The 13,275-nt window shown below is 39.7% G+C and overlaps 1 protein-coding gene across 2 annotated transcripts; it reads right to left on the reverse strand.

Moving 5' to 3' along the window:
- Positions 1–6,794: 6,794 nt before the first annotated feature.
- LOC148666771 (uncharacterized) lies at positions 6,795–10,719 on the reverse strand. 2 transcript variants are annotated; one of them, XM_088632551.1, is made up of 6 exons: positions 10,118–10,719; positions 9,404–9,487; positions 9,102–9,164; positions 8,345–8,437; positions 7,455–7,811; positions 6,795–7,015 (listed from the first exon to the last, which is right to left on the reverse strand). In XM_088632551.1, the coding sequence occupies exons 2-6, from the start codon at positions 9,485–9,487 to the stop codon at positions 6,830–6,832; spliced, it is 783 nt and encodes a 260-aa protein (XP_088488677.1). In that variant the 5' UTR covers positions 10,118–10,719; the 3' UTR covers positions 6,795–6,829. The 2 variants fall into 2 exon arrangements, with proteins under 2 accessions (XP_088488677.1, XP_088488676.1); XM_088632550.1 differs by lacking the exon at positions 10,118–10,719 and adding an exon at positions 9,810–10,068.
- Between the last annotated feature and the right edge of the window lie 2,556 nt (positions 10,720–13,275).

The following is a 13,275-nucleotide window of genomic DNA, read 5'->3' on the forward strand; positions in this document are numbered from 1 at the left end:
GTCTATGTGTCTATGTGAGTATAAATGATGATAGCATTACTGATAGTTTTAGTATGAATGCAAGTATTCATATTAATATTAGTGAGAGTGTATCTGGTAGTTTTACTAATAATATAAGTAAACATGTGAGAGATTGTGATGATAGATACTTTTAATTTTAGTTTTAATGCTAGTATTCATGTTAATATTAGTGATAATTATACTGTTAGTGTCAGAGTATCATCATCATGTTAGTTTTCATGACAGTATTACTGTAATTATAAGTATTATTAGTCTAGTAGTAGTTTTTGTCAGTGTTAGTGTTAGTAACAATGATAGTGTAAGTTTTGGTGTTATTGTGTTACTGTGTTAGTGTTGCTGTTGTAATATTAGCACTATTGCATTAGTATTAGTTATAGTGCATCTGTACCTAAGAGTGTATGCGGTGTCTATGTGTGTATATAGTGTTTATTTGTGTGTCTGTGAATGTGTGTGAGTAAGTGTGTGGGTGTGTATCTGTGAGTGTGTGAGTGTCTGATTGGGTGTATAATGTGTGTTGTGTCTGTGAGTGTGTGTAGTGTCTGTGGGTGTAAATGTGTGTGAGTGTGTAGGTGTACAGATGCAGCCATTCAAAGTGACGCGCGATGACGCAAAATACAGCGGTACGTGATTGGTTGACTGACAGGGGCACTCGTGGTCCGTTGGTCGGTCATGGAAAGATTTACTAAAGAAGACGGTGGTTTGAATTTAATCCTTTCTGTAGGGGGTTTAGACTTCTAAGTCACAAGCTGGGGTTTATGGCAGAAAAGGGGGTTAACTGATAAGGATTGCAGATGCAAGCTAGGAACCCCCCTGGGTGTAATCTTAAACTGACCATTTGTCCAGAACATCGTAAACTGGCCAAATACCATGAACCCCCCTCTTTACCATCAGACCGAGTGAGGTCAGAAACGGAGAAGAAAACACTATATAACCCAAAAGTTTGTACCAGTACGGGGAACAATACTTCGGTTTTGTTGTTTCTTGCGGGAAACAAGACTTCGGCTTTATTGTTCCTTGCATGCAATAAACTCATCTGTTTTACTTCATCTCGGGATCAAGAACCTTATTTCTTCTGTTACAACAGGGGGGAGAAATATGGCTTGCTATGAATCCTAACACTTTACAGGAGGTATTTTATTCATTATCGGCTCAGATATAGCTGTCAATAAATACATCATACATTTCAACTCCATCAATATCAGCAGTGTTATCGCTAAATGTAGTTCTTACATCCCCATTACAGTATTAAACAAAATATTGTAAGTATCAATTGCATGCTGCTGATAAAATATATTTTCGATGGAAGTTATAGTGTAGAGATGCAAGGAGTCACAGAGCAGTGAGTTGTACTATAGTTCAGACTTGAAATAGTGTATTGTACATGCAAGTTTACAATGCAACTGTATTGTTTTTACTCAGTTCAACTTTAAGCAAAATGATACTGCACGTGAATTCTCTTCGGTTTCTTGAGAAATAGTATTACAGTATAATTCTCCTGTAAAATAGTAAATATTTAGTCTAAATTTATTCTTACGTTGTGTTAGACCATGACAAAAGTCTTATTTCATGGCTTTGGTTCTTCTTTGTCTAGGCTTCACCTAGTTTGATAAAGGGTTTAAGTTGCTGTATGCCTTCCTATGAATCCTGGGAGCTTCACTTTCATGTTGTTCTTTATAAACTCACCTGCCTCTTATCTTTACGATATAAAGTTTGTTCCAGCTATAGTAAATATACCTCAAATTTTTAGTTGTTGTATAATTTCAATTCCAAAGGTCAGAAAAGTTTTATTTTTTTACTATCCCATGCATTGTATGCATATCATTGTGTTTTTGCAGTTCTTTCAACATAATAAGTAGTTTTTAGCTTTACATAATCATGTACTCAGAAATATTATATATATTGTATTCTAATAGTTCATTAACTAATGATTTTCTCATTTTTTCTTTTAAGTGATACTTTTACTTTTCCTTAATTTTGTATTCTAGGTATATGCAATATAATAGTATTTTCTTAGGGTTATCATAAAGCTGCACTTATTATCATTTGTAATAGTGTTTAAACTATTTACACTAATTCCTTCCTCTCAGTGAGAATATTATGATAAAGTGGTTGGCTTTTATTATTTTTATATATACAGATACATGCATTTAAAATGTACAGTACAACCCTGTACTGCGTGAAAGTATCTACAGATCACAGCGTTGTACCGCAGTAAGTGATTGGCTAGCCAAAATGACCGACAGGCAGCACTCGTGATGCATTGGTTGTTAGTGAAATGATTGTGTGAAACCAGTATTCCACTTTCTTCATAAAAATTTTAAGCATCAAAATCTTTCATTCCGTTACATACTGTGGTTATTTTGGAGACGTTTTTACATACTTCTGACTGTATTAAGTTTATATACCTCATAAAAAGTTTAACCTTTTCTATGAATAATTGCTCTCGTTATCACAGTTAAAAAACACATACTTTTTATAATTTGATTAATAGGGAATATAATCTGGAATCGTGTATCTAAATAAATTAATAACGATATAATTCTATTCATACAGCTCAAATTATTACAGTAGTAGACTTTCTTTGTAAACAGCTTCATCAGTTTGACTCATTAATCCCCTTGAAAACCCCTCATTCAGTTATAGCTTAAACTATCAAGCGGTGTGGTGGTATAATGGCTTAGGCATCTAACTTGCACGCTGGAAGTTGGGGGATTAAACCCAGCTCTTGCCATGAGTTTTCTTTTAACAAATAAAAATGTATTTGAAAAACTACAAAAGTAAATATTATTGACACTATATTGAATTTGTTGGTATTTATAAATATCAAAACACATTCAAAGTTAACTGAGTTAAGTGATTAACCTTTCCTATGAAAACTTGCACTCGTTATCGATGGAATCGCTTATCTAAAGAAATTAATAATGATATTAATTTACTGTAATCCACATTCTTTGTAAACATGGTTTATTTTTAATTTGACTCAATCGCGCATGATTACTTTCAAAACATTTTAAAACTGTTCGTCTCAGCTGTGTTTTCGAGCAGCCCTTCACAATCCAAGTTCAATACCTGCTTACGGGACAAGTTTTTCTTCTAACAAATACTTAAAAAATACTTAAAAAAATAAAATAGTAAGTATTATGTACACTATATTATCATATTTATAAATATATATTCATCATAACATATTCAATGTTAATTAATATTAATAATGAAATAAAAACGTGAATTATCAAACGGGAATACTGTCAACTGTTCAACCGATTTGATTCAAAACACTTTATTCAGTTGGGCAGTTTAACAGATGCCTCAAGCCTTAAAACAAAAACAAAGTTGTATATATTGTAATTAGAATCGAGAATAACAAATTAAAAATACCACTGAAACTATATATGTGTCTGGTCATTATTAACAGTATTAATTTAATAATAATAATTTCAAGCTTCTTGTATCTTTTTCAGAGTCATTTTTTTCATTTTTTTCTTCAGTTTTCAGTTTTCAGTTTTCATAAGTTTCGCTTATTAAATACTTATTAAATACTTATTAATATACTCGTGTGTAGGAGACACAATGTTTCAGATGTCGATAATTTTGTGAAAAAATGACAGAGCCTGCAACCTACAGTTTTAAAGATTGTGATTTGTGAAAAATTTCACAGCTTTAATTTAAACAATATCTAGTACCTGCTTGCAGTTTAGAAATCCTAGTTTGAATAAAGCGGATACCAGGTGCAAGTGATAACGCGAGAAGACATTATGGTATATTTTTTATGCATCACTTGAAGCATGCTGAAGTCTCTCAAAAACCTAAAAATGTAACATAATATTGTGTGGCACGATGGGCAACCGATTCTTTTAATTTTTAAGAAAATCAAAAATAGGAAACATTAAAGTGTATGTCTCAAATAGACATTGCATGGTTTTAAAACCCATAAATACTGGTTTAGGAAAAAAATACGAAAAAAAAAATATTTTGTGTGATCAGCTTAGAATCTTTGTGCAAGCTGTACATTTTTTAAACTTTTTAATTAAACATTTTTTTTAATTAAAGACTTTAATATTGTAAACTCAACACAAATTTCTTACAGATCCAGAACAATCACATTCTCCTGTTTTCCCGTGGTGTGAAATGAATTAGCAGGAGATTGAGAAAACAGTGCACCCACTGAGCTCAGAGAAAAGGAGGGTGCCGTAAGGACACCATTCTGCAGCCCAGTGTTTATGGCTCTGAGTGCGCCTGCCTTTAAAACTTAAAAATAGAATGTAAATAATTTATTTTAACTTGAAATATTTTATTATTAAACATAGCTTTCTCACCAGTTCGTTTTATTTTTTAAACGATCGTTAAACAAAACAGGGGCTTATTGTACTTTCTAATGACATTACACATGGAAAGATTATACATTTTAATCATTTTTAAGTAAAAAAATAAATTTTAGAAACATTTCATCTACACAAATATCACATACTATTTTATTTCTGATTGTTATGACAACAGATTACAATCTAATCTTTCCACGTGTGTGAAGTACAATAGGCTCTTGCTTTGATTAACGATGGTATGAAAAATAAATCTAAATGGTGAGAAAGCTATGCTTAAAGTTAATTCAGGAACTTAGAAGACAAAGACAATGATTGATGTTGTTTAATTTTAAAAACTAAATAATAAATGTAGACGCGATTGGTGCCATTTGCACTGCGAAAGCTCAGGCTGTGCTGCTTCTCCCCCCGTCTTTGATGGGGCGCAGTATTTTCACAGCCTCTGACTGGGGAAAAAAGACCAGCTGATGTGTCCTACATAACAGGAAGAGAAGAGAATGTGATTTTTTTTTCTGTATGAAAAGTGTGTTACGTTTATGAAATTCGAGTATTTTAAACATTTAATTAAAAAGTAAAAATCTTAAAGCTAACACAAAGGTTCAAAGTTGATCACGAAGATGAAAATCACCCAATTTTGTTGCGCATAAAAAGTGGTTTTTAACTAAACCAGTTTTTTACAGATTTTAAAGTCATGCGATGTTAGGCAGGGACACGTCATTGTATCTTATTTTTTATTTAATTTAAAAAATAAATAAATCGTTTGGCCATCTGGTTGATAATTGGTTGATCCAATTACTGGCAATTGTAAAACAAAATAACCATTCCACCCTCCCTTGATTAACTTAAAGATTTCCATTAAGAAATGCTTAAAAACAAAACCATTATGTATAATAATTAATCCAAATTCACACGCAGGAGCCAATTTTGCCAGACACACCTGTCCCTTGTTCCAGCCCCTTTTTAGTTCCCCCTTATAAGCCAGACGCAGACGCCAATCTGGGCTCTGCATTGGTTCCTGTATCATGCGAGCCCGGGTCCTGGATGTGTCTGGCTCCGTCATAGTTTTAAGTTTCTGTTCCTGTTCCCCTTGCCGGTCCCGACCCGGTTCTGGTTTTTAATCTCCTGTCTTGGATGGATCTCCTGGCCATGGACTTTTGCCTTGTTTGTGGACTTCTCTTTGGACTCGTCCCCGGATTGTTTGCCTCGCTACACCTTCCCCGACCACCAGCACTCCATGGACACGCCCCCCTGTTTTTATTCCCGTATCCTGCATGACTTTTTCCCTGTGTTTCCTCACTCAACCCCGGATTGTGTCATCCGCATAGGGTCTGGAAAGAAAGCTTTCGTGACAATTACAGTGCTCATTACCACTACAATGACAATAGAAGTTTTTTTTTAAAGAAACGAATATCAAAATGTTTCCAAAACGTCCACTTGTGATACTTTAGCTGCTTAGTTACACAATCCCATATTAATATAACTATCAAGTGATGTTAAATCACTACAACATGTATTTTTTTACAATAACAGCAAGTGGTGTTTTTACTACGAATTCTTAGAAAAGTATAAAACGTTATAACTTTTTATGAATTACAGAATATAAGCTTAATAATGTTAGAACAAGCATGTTAAAACCAGAACCCATGTTAGTTACCAAGTTAAAGACTTTGATGCATAAAATATTTATGCATAATTAAAATATTTATGATGAAGGTGGAAGGTTGTGTACTTTTGTCCACAAGAGCAATCTTTCTTTTATAAAATATACCTACTTTTTAATGTTTAATGATTGACATTCTGTAATACACAGTTTCAAGTTATTAAAAATCTAAAGAGTATGCAATTTAAATTCTTGTAAAAAGACTGTCCCTCAGCAGTGACTGGGATTCGAAACCAGGCGTTTTCTGGTGACAGCTCAAACGCTGTATATGAGATGTTAAGCTGTATATGATCTGTAGGTGCCATTGCTCCAGGTGAGGTGTGAACACACAACATCGCCATGACTCTGCTGTGCACACTGACTGATTGTGCCACTGGGGCTTCGCAAGTCGCAAGTCAGTCCAAAGACTTTGAACAAACAAATGGTGAAACAGGGTTTCGTCTGTGGATCAATCTCCACATGGGGAAAGGGGACAGTGAAACAGTAAGGAAAATACAAGAGAAGAAACTGAAAGAATTATAATCACTGCAAAATAGGAAGAGATGGCTGGACATGTTAAACAGTTTGGCGGTTAATTTGTGACATTTTTGGTGACAATCAGCACACGGATTTCTCTTCATGTTCCTTAAGATGTGCAGTATATGTTTTCATTGTAGATTGGTTACTTCAAAAGTCCAGTAAAGTGACAGTGGAGAGCTATCCGATACACATCTTAAAGAAGACTCCCTGTAAGTCGATTAAACATTTAATTTTCAAGTCAAATCCTTTACATGAAATAGACACCAACAATAGAAGGGGATGAGAAATGTCTTTTATCAAAATAAACCTGCTATTCACAGACCTCGGCCACAACATCTCCCAGGTACTTCTGCAGGATAAGGTCAAGCTCAGCTTTAGCCTGGCGGAAGCACTTGTCCACCTCAGAAAAGTCACACCTGGCCATTGTATTTTCGAAGTAGGATTTCAGCGCCTCTTTCACCTCCTCATAGTTGTCCTGCTTCATGATTCCTGTGCCCTGGGAGAACAAGAAAGGTGAATATTCATCATCATCCCTCAACAATTCTCCAAATTGCCTGACTGCAGACACCACCATGAGGAGGAGCTGGAGTGACATAACATCATCAGTAGGCAGTGAGTCAAGAGAGGGGGAGTCATCCCACTGTTATCCTTATCCATGATCAAGAGTCTCACCCCCTGCTTTACGCTGTCCCTAGTGGTGATCTGTAGACAGTGTGTCTTCCACCTCACCCACCTCCTGAGGCAATAATCTTGAATAAACAGAGGGCTGGAGGCCCAGCCCGGCTCCTGTCTCTCTCCCCTTGGGGACGGGAGATTTTCTCTGAACCATGTTGAGGTGAAATGGGAGTGGGATGACGCAGGTGTCTTGTAGAGGTGAGTCGCCCCTGTGTACCTCAGTGTGATTCAAGCAAGGGGGAGGGGTTTAAGGGACTTACCAATCCCGCGTATGCACCCTCTGATTCAAAGTCAGGCAGGACTTCATTGTACAGCGCCAGGCAGTCCAGCTGGATAGATGATATCATGTTCTGAGCCCAGGTCCGCACCCGTATCTCCTCCTCCTGGAGCAGCCCCTCCAGCTCGACCTGCAGGCCCTCCCTGAGCCGCCACAGGGCCACTGGGGTCAGGCCCGGTTGAGCGGGTGTACCAGGGGGTGGGTGAGAGGGCGAGCAATGGGGTATGTGGGCTGCCAAGGAGGAGGTCCATGCCCTGTCCTTCTGAAGATCCCTCTCCGGGCCCTTAGGGTAGTTCCACAGCTGGGTCTCGGTCTCCTGCCTGGTGATTGGCTGGCTAGCCTGAGGGGACAGGGGCACAGAGAGGGCATGAGGAGGACAGAGTGGAAACTGAGAGGGTCTTCTTTAGGAGGACCAAGCCCTGCCCCTGGTCTCCCAGCAATCACAGTCACCATCATTGCAGCTGAAACCAAACTTTCGACAGATGTCACAGACATATCAGGCTCACAGACTTGCAGCTCTCGGCTGCCCAGGGTGAGACGCAGGGGGAGTCTGTTCCCTCTTCCTCTGACAGTCCTATCAGATGACAGCGGCAGACCCGATCCAACCCCACCTTTCCTTTCACACACAGCCACACACAGGCATGCCTGTGTCACCATCATCAACACCTCCACCATTATAATCTCCACTATCTTCGTCACCATCATCTTCATCACATTTCTAATAAATGATCTCCACCATCTTCATCACCATATCCTTCTTCATCATGACAATCATCATGTCCACCATCATCATCATCAACACCTTTCTTTACATAGAGGAGGGTGGGGGTGTGGAACAAGCTGTCTAGCCATGTTGCTGAAGCCAATACTCACGTTCCTGTGGGATCTGCCCCAGGTCTCGGTGTGACACCCTTCTCTCTGCTCGGCCATTCCTCTCTCGACTTGAGCGAGTTTCTCCAGGCGGTGCTGGGGAGGAGAAAACAGAGTTACCAGCCAGTCACACAAACACACATCATCATCGTGGGCCAAGATGACCCTACATGACAGTGGCCTGTCGTCCTCGATCCAGAAGCAGTGTCCAGCCCTCAGCTATCCAGCTTCATGATCCCCAACATCCCTGTCGAGACCTGTTGAGGGGCCAGTTCTGCTAGAGCAGGGGTCTCAAGCCCAATCACAATCCCTGGAGAGCCAGGTGCATCTCCAGGTTTTCTTTCCAAACAGGGCTAGCCAATTAAACAATTAATCTAATTATTTTCATAAGAAGATGTGGAAATAATGTGTTTAATAATATATTTTGATGTCTCTCACTGTTGAAGACTCAAAATATTCAAGGCATAGTTGGATATTTAAGGTCTGGATAAAGGTACAGTATTAGAATATTTTTTGTTTAATTAAAAAATTAGATCAACTTTGTAACCAAGACCTCTGGGCAGGAAACCAGATGATGCACCAGACCCTCTAGGAATGGAGTTTGAGACATGCTCACCCTCTCTCACACACAACCTCACACACACTCACCCTCTCACTACAAATACTACTACCACTACTACTACTACTACTACTACTACTACTACTACTACTAATAATAATAATAATAATAATAATAATAATAATAATAATGCAGACTTGCTTTTCTTGGGGTCTTGGGTCTGGCTCCTGTTTTGGCTGAGTCTCCTGTTACCTCCTTCCTGATCTGGGGATGTCAGACACAGTTCTGTTACAGACACGGGCTGGACTAGACTCACAAGCACAAACACCCACAGACACACACTCCCACACACTAACACACACGCAGATGCACACACTGTCAGGTAGAGTCTTTCTCCTCCTCAAGAGAAGACGACAGAGCCCTGCTGCTGCGATGAGCTTTAATTTCAGGAGGAGGAAGAAGAGGAAGAATCACAATATGAAGAAGACCATCAGTGGACTCACAGCTCTCTGGGTCTGGGGCCTGACTCTCAAACTTGTCTCCAGTCTCTGGTGGATTTGGACATCTCTGTTCACCTCTGTAGACATCTGTGGACAGGACAGTTCATTTAGACAAACAAGTTCGACCAGACTTCACTCTCATAGTCAATCAATCAATCAATCAATTTTTTTCTTATATTTTGCCTTTTAATCCAGAACATCAAAGCACTTTACAAAACATACCTGGAAAATAGAGTATAAATGTGTAATACTGTAGTTCCTGGAGTAAGTGCTTGGATAATTCAACTACCACTGTTGTTACTTCTGCTGCTACTACTATGACCATGACTACAAATTCTAATACTAATTCTGATATTAATACTACTACTGCTGTCATTACTAGTAATAGTGATAAAAACAGAGCACTCACAGCTCTCTGGACGTTGGTCTGGAATCTAGAAAGTGGTTCCATTCTCAGGCGACTCTGGACCTCAACACTGTCACGCCCCACACTCTCCCTCGCAAACGACGTTACATTCCCGGAACCTCTGCTTCCCAATCTCATCCCTGATTGAACCCAGCACATTCTCACATGCATCAGATTCCTCAAATTCTCACTCCCTAACCAATCATCCAATCACACCCCTTTCCTTTCAGTATTTAAACCACCTTCACACACCTTCCCACGCTCACTATTGAGAAGCCTTTCTTAGTATTCTCCAGTGCGTGGTTCCAAACCTTTTGACTGATCTCCTGTTACGAATCTTCTGCTTCTGCCTCTTGACCTCGCCTTCTGGATTTTGCCTTTGAATTGTTTTGGATTTCTCTCGTTACCGGACCCTCTGCCTCCCTTATCGACCCAGCCTTTGGATTTCGTCTTTTGGTTTGTCCCTTTGCTACTCTGTGTCCTGTGGGATTCCGGTCACGCACAAGGATCCTTCTATTCCACGTATCGGTTCTGTGACAAACACCTGTTGATGGGTCACTTCTGTCAGACACACGAGTGGAGCCCAAGCCCACCTACACACACACTCACACACACTGACAGATATACACCCACACAATCACACACATTATCACACACTGACAGACACCCACCCACACATATTCACACACAGACATTACACACACACACAGACACTCACACACACTCACAGACACATTCTTACACTGACAGACACACACACATACACTACACCCACTCACAGACACACATTCACAGACACACACACAGACACAACACACACTCACAGACACAACATACATTTATACACACAATCAGAGACTCACACACCTACTCGCACACATTCACAGACACACACATAGACTACAAATACTTATAGACACACACACACTCATAACTACAAATACAGTATAACTAACACTAACACAAATGCCACTAACATTAAAACAGTAACACTATCACTAAGAGTTACACTATCATTATCACTGACACAAACTACTAATACACTACTAATACTAATAATAATACTATCACTAAAACTAACATGACTACTGGTGTAAATACTCTAACACTAACTCTATAATTATAACTAATATTAACATGAATGACTAGCATCAAAACTATCAGAAGCGCAATCACTATTAATACTGACATGAACACTAGCATTAATATTAAAGCTACCGATTGTACTCTCACTAATATTAAATATGAATACACTCGCATTAGTATTAGTCCGTGACGTCAAACCACTCTTTGTGACGAAGGCGAGACACCTAGCCGGACACTGTGATGTGGCACGTGTCGCCGTGGTTACCATACTTATAATTTGTAAACAGTGGAAAAATGCATTTAAACTGTTACCTACACAAATTTATCAACTTGGAATATAATTTTCAAGCTCTAGAATACAATTTCTAAACAATCATTTGAATAATCATTCTTTAATTTGGGATTGAACATTATGAACACTAAACGCACTATGGTATTTGATCGATACAGGCTGTATTGACTGTTTTATAGATATTTAAATAATTTAAAGAAAGAAAAGAATCAGTACTCACCAATCGGTGAAGTTAATCGATGATTCTAAGGTTTTTTAGTTGAATTAATTGGTTGTCGATAGATAAGTGATCAATATCTCTCCTTAGTGCGCTCCGCGCTCCTCCCGCGGTCTCGCTCTCTGATCCCGGCGCTCTGGCTGGTGTCTGTGACGTCACAGCGTTCTTTCTGACAGAGCATAGCGAGTCTCCGCTGTCCGGAGCCCGGGGGGCTTTTCTTACAGATATACTGTAACATCTCCAAAAGAAAAAACACCAGGCTGTGAAGAGAGGCGATTCATAACATCTGGAGAAGGAGACCGACAAACCGAGGAATACAATTTATTAAACAAAAAATTAGTTTACTTCACAGATTAATGCGTTGTATAGCATACTCCCGTAGAGCAGAACAGAAAGGGCACAAATCCCTGTAAAAAGCGCTTTTAAGCGTTTTACACGAATCTCCACAGAACAGAAGCCAGGAGGATCAGACTCCTGATCCTGGAGGTTGAAGAGTATCTCCTGGTTTTATTTCCACTCGAGCTCTCAGTTCCTCAGCCAGTTTGGTGATTTAATTAACTGTATAAGACTCCGTGAGAGACGTGTGGGAGACGCTGTATCCCAGGGCTGGTGTGGAATCACACACAGACAGGTCTTCTGTGTGATTTGAGTCCCACTGCTCAGAGGTACAGACTGTTCAACTGGTCACTATTGTAGACAAGACCATCGGTCTGCTGCTGCTGATAATCATATTACACTTATAAGAGTAGCAATACTGCTGTTCATTAAATTAGTAAAAATAATAATAAGAGATAAACACATATTGCTCAATTTTCAGTCAAACACTTCTGACAGAGGGATGGAGGCTGACTTACAGTAAAGACAATGAATCAGGGCAGTAATACTGAGGGGCTGGAGGTTCTGGAAAGGGTTAATAGAAGCTTCTTGATTCTGATCTGGAACAGAGCCCACAGCGGCCAGATTAGTGACCCTTGAGCCCAGTTCACAGAGAGGAGAACCAGGAGCTCTTCTCTGTCTCTAAGAGGCTGTGAGGAAGGAGAAAAGGGGGAGATGTGACCTGAGTCCAGGCTGTTCTGTCTGATATTATTCATGTAGCAGCACTGATTGTCTGAATGTCCTCTGGTTCTGGATTGTCAGGATAAAGAGAAGGATGGAGATGAGCTTCTGTTTGTTTTTTAGGTAGGAATTTGGGAAAAGTACTGAGTGACCCAGAGCTCTGTGTGTGTCTGAGCTGTGAATCTGACTGAGAGGAGAAAAATATTTTTGTTTTATTCTGCCTCTGAGAAGTCTTTTCCTTTGCCAAGCAATGTTCCATCCCCTTCAGATACTCTGCACAGACTGTCAGAGTAAGCAGAGAGGAGAGAGAGAGATGGACAGATAAGAGCACACACTGCGAGAGAGACAGAAATGGGGAGAGAGATGAGAAGGAGCAGGAAGACAGTGCAGGTGTTCAACCACACTGTGACCACAGGAGACAGGAGGCTTTTCTCAGCTGCTGAGGAGCTCAGTACTCATGGCCATTCAGGCTCAGAGGCTCTTGCAGCAGTAAGGTCTGAGAGCGTCTCCTCATACTGACACTGGAGCTCTGAGAGTCAGTCTCCATTCTGACAGGAACAGCCCGTCCTGTTCAGACCTGAGAGACACACTGAGAGAGCTGTGTGGGGAGAGGACCTGTCACCCTGTAGAGCTCTGAACATTGGACTCTCCTGTGTCTCCCTGTGCAGCACTAGAGCTCTGAACACTAGGCTCTCCTGTGTCTCCTTGTGCAGCACTAGAGCTATGAACACTAGGCTCCCCGTGTGTCTCCCTGTACAGCTCAGCTCTCAGCTGCCTCATCACACTGACACCCACAGCCTCACAGTACAGCCTGGTTT

This window comes from Lepisosteus platostomus, chromosome 5, assembly GCF_059453375.1.
Source record: "Lepisosteus platostomus isolate fLepPlt1 chromosome 5, fLepPlt1.hap1, whole genome shotgun sequence".
Taxonomy (NCBI): Eukaryota; Metazoa; Chordata; class Actinopteri; order Semionotiformes; family Lepisosteidae; genus Lepisosteus; species Lepisosteus platostomus.